The sequence below is a fragment of the Alligator sinensis genome, unplaced genomic scaffold (genome assembly GCF_000455745.1).
Source record: "Alligator sinensis unplaced genomic scaffold, ASM45574v1 scaffold391_1, whole genome shotgun sequence".
Taxonomy (NCBI): domain Eukaryota; kingdom Metazoa; phylum Chordata; order Crocodylia; family Alligatoridae; genus Alligator; species Alligator sinensis.
In genome coordinates this window covers 2702863-2708749 of record NW_005841889.1, presented here as the reverse complement: position 1 = coordinate 2708749, position 5887 = coordinate 2702863, and the positions used below count along the sequence as shown (strand labels likewise).

General features: G+C 46.3%; 1 protein-coding gene across 3 annotated transcripts in view; it reads left to right on the top strand.

Moving 5' to 3' along the window:
* Window positions 1-5887, top strand: part of TMEM40 (transmembrane protein 40) — a 36033-nt gene that overhangs the window by 24215 nt on the left and 5931 nt on the right. For all 3 annotated transcript variants that reach the window (XM_014517067.2, XM_025197095.1, XM_006017993.2), the window contains 3 exons: window positions 428-481; window positions 1414-1449; window positions 2972-3004. In XM_014517067.2, coding sequence (XP_014372553.1) covers window positions 428-481; window positions 1414-1449; window positions 2972-3004 — 123 coding nt within the window. The remainder of the gene's footprint in view (window positions 1-427; window positions 482-1413; window positions 1450-2971; window positions 3005-5887) is intronic.

Here is a 5887-nt window from a genome sequence, read left to right as displayed (position 1 = left end):
TCTTTCCTGCCTATGCAGGGGGTCAGACTCGATGATCTATTGAGGTCCCTTCCGACCCTAACATCTATGAATCTATGAATCATAGGAGACTAATCTCATTGAGTGGATAGGAGCCAGGCCTACATAAATTGTATCTCAGAGGTGAAAAAGAAAAATAGCCAGTAATGCTCTTTATAAACCAATATGCAAAATCAGAGCTCTACCTTTGGCTGTAGTGCTGTTGTAGTCAGAAAGTTATTGCTAATTTTTCTCCTACCCACAATTCTTCTAAGAAAGCTGTGAGGTATTGGTTACTTACAATAGTTGCTGCCTAGTTCTCTTGATGCACACTCATATGGTTAGGGTTGTGCTATGCTCAAGCAAAAGAACTGCATCTTTTATTGTTCCTAAAAGATTTTTCTTTAAGAATCTGATTTTCTTTGCACAGATGCTGACCAGGAAGATTTAGAGACAGAGAAGATGGAAACCCAGTTGCTTGGAGGTGGTGTGAAATAATAATATTGCTGATAGTGGCAAGATGCATGGGTGCACACACCTGTCTTCTCAAGCAGTATTAATGTGCTCTGTTTGGCCACAGCCCCCTCAATCATACTGTTCCTGACAGAAACAAAAGTAATTTAATTTGCCTAGGTCCCTGGAGATTATATACTGACATGTACAAACAGACGTCCCCAAGCTGGAGGGAATGTGGTTTGAAGGGTTGTGCATGGCCTGTAGGACAGGTTTGGGTCACCAGGCTAGAGCACTTCCACACCCGGTGACAGAGAAAAATGTCAGCCAGACCTGGGCGGTACAGAAGGTAGGCATTTTCTACAAGACAAAGATCATACAATATTAATAGGCACGTGCTCCTCTCTACTTTTTGAGAAGTTTGCATAACTAATTGCTAGTATCGTAGATGAGCCTGGAGAACAGCTTCACCTCCAAACATCCCAAGCCCGGGGAGAAGCCAGCACTAGAGCTCAGGCTGGTGGTAGCAGTTTGTACCTTGCCCAGTGCCTGGGCAGAGACAGTTGTTTCTGAAATGCAGTTGAGCAATCCTGACAATATCAATCCGAGGCATTATCTATAGAGCGTGGAGCTGGCCCGCAGTATCAGCTATGCTATAAATCAGGCCCATGTGTTGCTTTTTAATTCTGAAGACTTTTTCTTTCCTTTGGAAATAAAAAATACCAAGCAAGTGCAGCATAGTCTCCTTACATTCATAGTGCCCACAAACAGATGCATCAAACGAGTGTGGTACATAACAAGGACATATAGAAAGTTCAATTATTGTGTGGAAATTTTCCTTCAGATGCCAATTGCTGTCAGTTGTGCTTGGGTGGTAAGGGTGTGACCAATAGCAGAATCTTTTTTCTAATGTGTCCTTATTACAGAGATACGAATCTTGTGTGTCTTCTTTCAATATTCTAGGTGTATCAACAGAGACTGTTCCCTACAGTGAAGCAGGTAAATGCTCCCACATTTTTCCCCTCACACTGCTGGAAAGATAATTTTGTGTTTGGCTGACAGCCTACTCTTGGAACAGATGGAGTGTAAATACACCATGGTTTTTTAGGGGTTTTACTAGGCTTTAGCCTGGGGTATAGTGTAAAAACTGCACCAAGAGCTTCTGTTGCCCTTGCAGATGCCAGGTATCCCCACTGATTTTATTAGCTTGATCTCCACAGCTGGTCATGAGGTGGGAACAATTCATTTTCCAGACCTGCCAGGGGCTCTGTTCACACTGCTTCTATCACGGTCACCCATTTCAGGAAGGACTGCGTATTTCCAATGGCCAGGTTGCCTTACTCACCTATGTGGCTTCCCAGGATTTGTGGGGGGAGTTCCTGCTTCTCCCCACAACCCTTCTCTGCTGAAGCAGACAGCTCAGCCCAGGGCTGGAAAGCATGCTGGGATACTGTGATTTAACCTGAACCAGGAGGGGGTCTGGGACAGGAGCTTCATAAACCGGTTTGACCCAAATCAGTTAAGTCTGATACTTCATTCAACCAGGTTTATCTTAAATCAGTTTCAGCCATTTTGAAACTGGTTTATGTGCACTGAACTTAGGTTCTGTTACAGGTTTAAACCTGTTTCTGATCACCTAAACTGGTTTATATGCAACTTCTGTCCATAGCTGGAGAGACCATCCACCTGCAGAAAGAGAGAGGACTGGTTTTGTGGCCTTGATACGATAGGATAGGAATGGGGCATGATCCACAGTTGACAAAGCTGCGCACAATGCCAGGGCAGAGTGAGTGGGACAGGCACATCTTGACACACCTCCTGATTCTCCACCTGAAAGTAGAGACCCGCAATGCCATTTCTATCCTTGGTTGGCTCCCTTTCTTCTCTGTTATGGCCCTCAGCACCAAGATCTTAACTGAGAGGGTAGGGTGCCACTGCCATCAGCTGGTGCTGCCCCGTTATGCCTCCACTCAGCACAGTTCCCGACATCTTTGCTGCTTTCAGAGCAAACTACTTCAGTGCACTCTGCTTGACTCAGGGTTTACCTGATGGCCACTGACATTTCAGTCAAATATCTAAAATACTGCTGCTCCCCCTGTGAGCAAATTTAGGAGGTGTGTGTACACTCTCACCATTCTGTATTGTGCTGCATCTTGCTACTTGCAATTAATGATCAGTTATAATGTCCTTTATCTACTTGGATCCAGCTATCTCAGTGATGGCAGCAGTCAGTTATACCCAACCAACATTTACCTACTGCCTGTTTAATGCTGAATTCCTAGGACACAGAAAGACCTGTTTCTCTCCTTACTTCCTCTTCTGGTTTGGTAGATTCCAAATCTGTTGCCCTCTGGCTTAGTAGGTGAGATGATATTTATCACTGGTTGCGGTTGATGATAATGGGAAAACATTTGGTTTAATAAGCAGTTGTTATCAAAAGGGAGGTTTATTTTTAATTACTGCAAATATACATGTGGGTTTCTTACTAGAGAGCAGATGATCATATTTTCTTCCTTTTCAGAGATTGCTAGACGAGAAGATGCAGTTGCAGATGGTAATTATAAAAAAGCAAACTGAGCAACTCTGTTTTGTCCCTGTAGCACATGTGCTTTTTCTCTCAGGTGTACTACATATCAGTGATTATTTGTCTGTAGTGGGGAAGTGTAATAGTGCAACACAAGCTTAGGGCAGAAAAGTAAAAGAATAAAAACAATGTAAACTACCAAGATGCAATGCAATATCTTGATAGAACAGATGGTGTAAAATTATCTGATTTCAGGAGTTATACCAGGGCTGACTTTGGCCCATTGTATTTAGGAAACAGCCTGCTACTAGGGTGACCCCCCCTCCCTACTTGGGCGGGACAGTCCTGAAATGTGAACCTCAAGTTCTGCTCCCAGGCTGAATGACTGGGACAGTATTTGTCCTGGATTTCCAGTATTGTGCAGGGATCTGGGTTTTCTGTCCTCTGTGGAAAAATGCAGGAAACAATAGGTTTCCCCTTGCAGCCTGGCAGAGTTCCAGCCTGCAAGGGGCTGCTTGAGGCCCCCATGGTGAAGGAGGGAGTGGGGCAGGGGCTGGGTTGCTGCCCAGTCAGGAGAGTGCATGGGGGCTGGGAGGACTGTGCAGCCACCTGGGGAGCAGGACAGAGCTATGAGTGGCTCATTCAGGGTAGCAGGATAGGACTTGGCTCCCTGCCACTGCGTGCGTTCCTGGGGAGGGAGGCACAGGGGGGCATGTGACCCCCCCCCGATTTATGCACAGGGCAGGGGCAGGTTGCCCGCTGCAGGGTTCGGGGCTCCCCGCCCTGCTGCCTTCCCCATGTGGGCTCCACAGCCCAGTGGGCAGGACCCAGCACGGGTTGGGGCAGAGAGGCTTGGTGCAGTGCTGCCACCACCAAGAGCCATGCCAGCCACTCTGCCATGGCAAGGTGCCCACTGCCTGCCTGGCAGCAGCGAGGGGCACAACTCCATGCTGCCAACCCCAACCCAGGACAGGGGCTGCCTTGTCATGGCAATGTGGCCAGAGTGGGGCTCCTAGCAGCAGCAGCAGCAGGACAGAGTCTCCCTGCCCTCCCACGCTGGGTCCTGCCTGCTGGCCTGTGGAGGCTCCCTGGGGGGGAGGGCAGCAGGGTGGGGAGGCCCGAGCAGGCAGCCTGCATTCCTCCCCCGCCCCCCACAGGCTCCACTCAGCTCTGCTCTGGCTGTGCCGCCATGGGCAGCAGGGGAGGAGGAAGGAGGCAGGCATGTATCCCACCTTTTTTCCCATTTGGAAAAAATAGTCACCCTACCTGCTAAAGGGCCAAATGTTCAGCCTGCATAAGCTAATTTCTCAGTTAAAGGTGTTAAACTGCAGAAAGAGATCCCGAGAACATTTATGCAAACCAGAATTGTGCAAAATTTTAAATATTAAAACCCAAATAACTGATTTTGGCCTAAACCAAGTTCTCCACAAATATGAAGTCTTCACAAAGCCAAAAAATTCATACACCTGAGTTAGTCAAATAACCTAGGGCTGAAGTTTTCTGCAGAACAAAATAGAGGTTCACTTGGTTTAAAACTATAGCATGCAAAAATTAGCAGTTCCTTCTCAAGCATGCTTTGTGGTTCATCTGAATCTAAGACCCAACGTGAAATTTAGGGTTCTCACACAAACCAGGTGAACCACAATTTCTATTTTACCCCTCTATTTTACTAGTTTTATGGATAAAATGAATTTCACAGGATGAGTAGCAATGGCAAAGCTATAGCTCTTTCTGAGTCAAGCTCCAAAGGTCTATTTCAAGGGCATTGCTTTAGGTCTTATCAAGAGCGAGCGAGCAAGCAAATAAACAGGAAAAAAACCTCTACTTAAAAGCTACAAATGTGACTGGAAATAGGATCAAATTCTCAGCCTTTTCTGATGTTTCTGGTGGGCACTGCAGCAAGGTAATTCTCTCTTCCAGCTGATTTTGATTTTTCAGGACTCATTAAAATTCTGTGCGCGTGTTTCAAATATGAAACCTCAGAGATTTACGTCAGTTCTTAATTTATTCCTCCCCAAATATAACTCTCACTTTCGGGCATACAGAAATTCTTAATCATTGGAATTTGGCAAACTAGTCCTGCCCACAGAAGCATAATAACGAGTAAGGATGTAGGTTGTAGCCATGTTGGTCGAAGGACATAGGCAGACAAGGTTCCTTGGGTGAATTTGATATCTTTTATTAGACCAACCCAAATGGTTGAAGAACAGTTATTAAGCAAGCTTTCAAGTTCCAAAACCCTTCGTCAGGCTAAGGAAGTGTCAGCAGTTGGTGTGCGCTCTTCCTGGATGGAATGAAAAGTCAAGAAGCCAGGGGCTGGGCTGGGGAGTCAGTTGCCCCGCAGATTATAATGTATCAAAAATCCAATGTCTATGTTTAGTCCCTGATCTCTAGTATCCAGCAGGTTGATGAAATGGAGCTCATAGGCTCGTCTCTGGGAAGTGTTGTGTAAGTTTCCCTTGAGGATCAGGACTGAGAGATTGGAGAGAGAGTGGCCCTCCTGTGAGAAAAGTGCCCCCACCGGTAATTGGGTATTTCTGTCTTTGATAGATTTCCGGTGTGCGTTCATTCTGGTGCGCAGTTGTTGTTTGGTCTCTCCTACGTATTTTCCATCAGGGCATTTGGTGCATTGGATGAGGTATATTACATTTCTGGAGGTGCAGCTGTAAGATCCAGGGATGCTGATGGCTCTGTTGTGGGGTGTAGTAATTGTGGGGGTGGTGGAGATGCGTTGGCAGGTTTTGCATTTCTTGTCCTGGCACGGTCTGGATCCTTTTGGTGTGTTCTGGGCTTGAGGAAGTTTGCTTCTGGTGATGAGGATGGCGAGGTTCGGTGCTTGCTTAAAGGCTAGGATGGGTGGCTCTGGGAAGATCTTTTTAAGAATAGGGTCTCTTTCTAGTATGGGTTGCAATT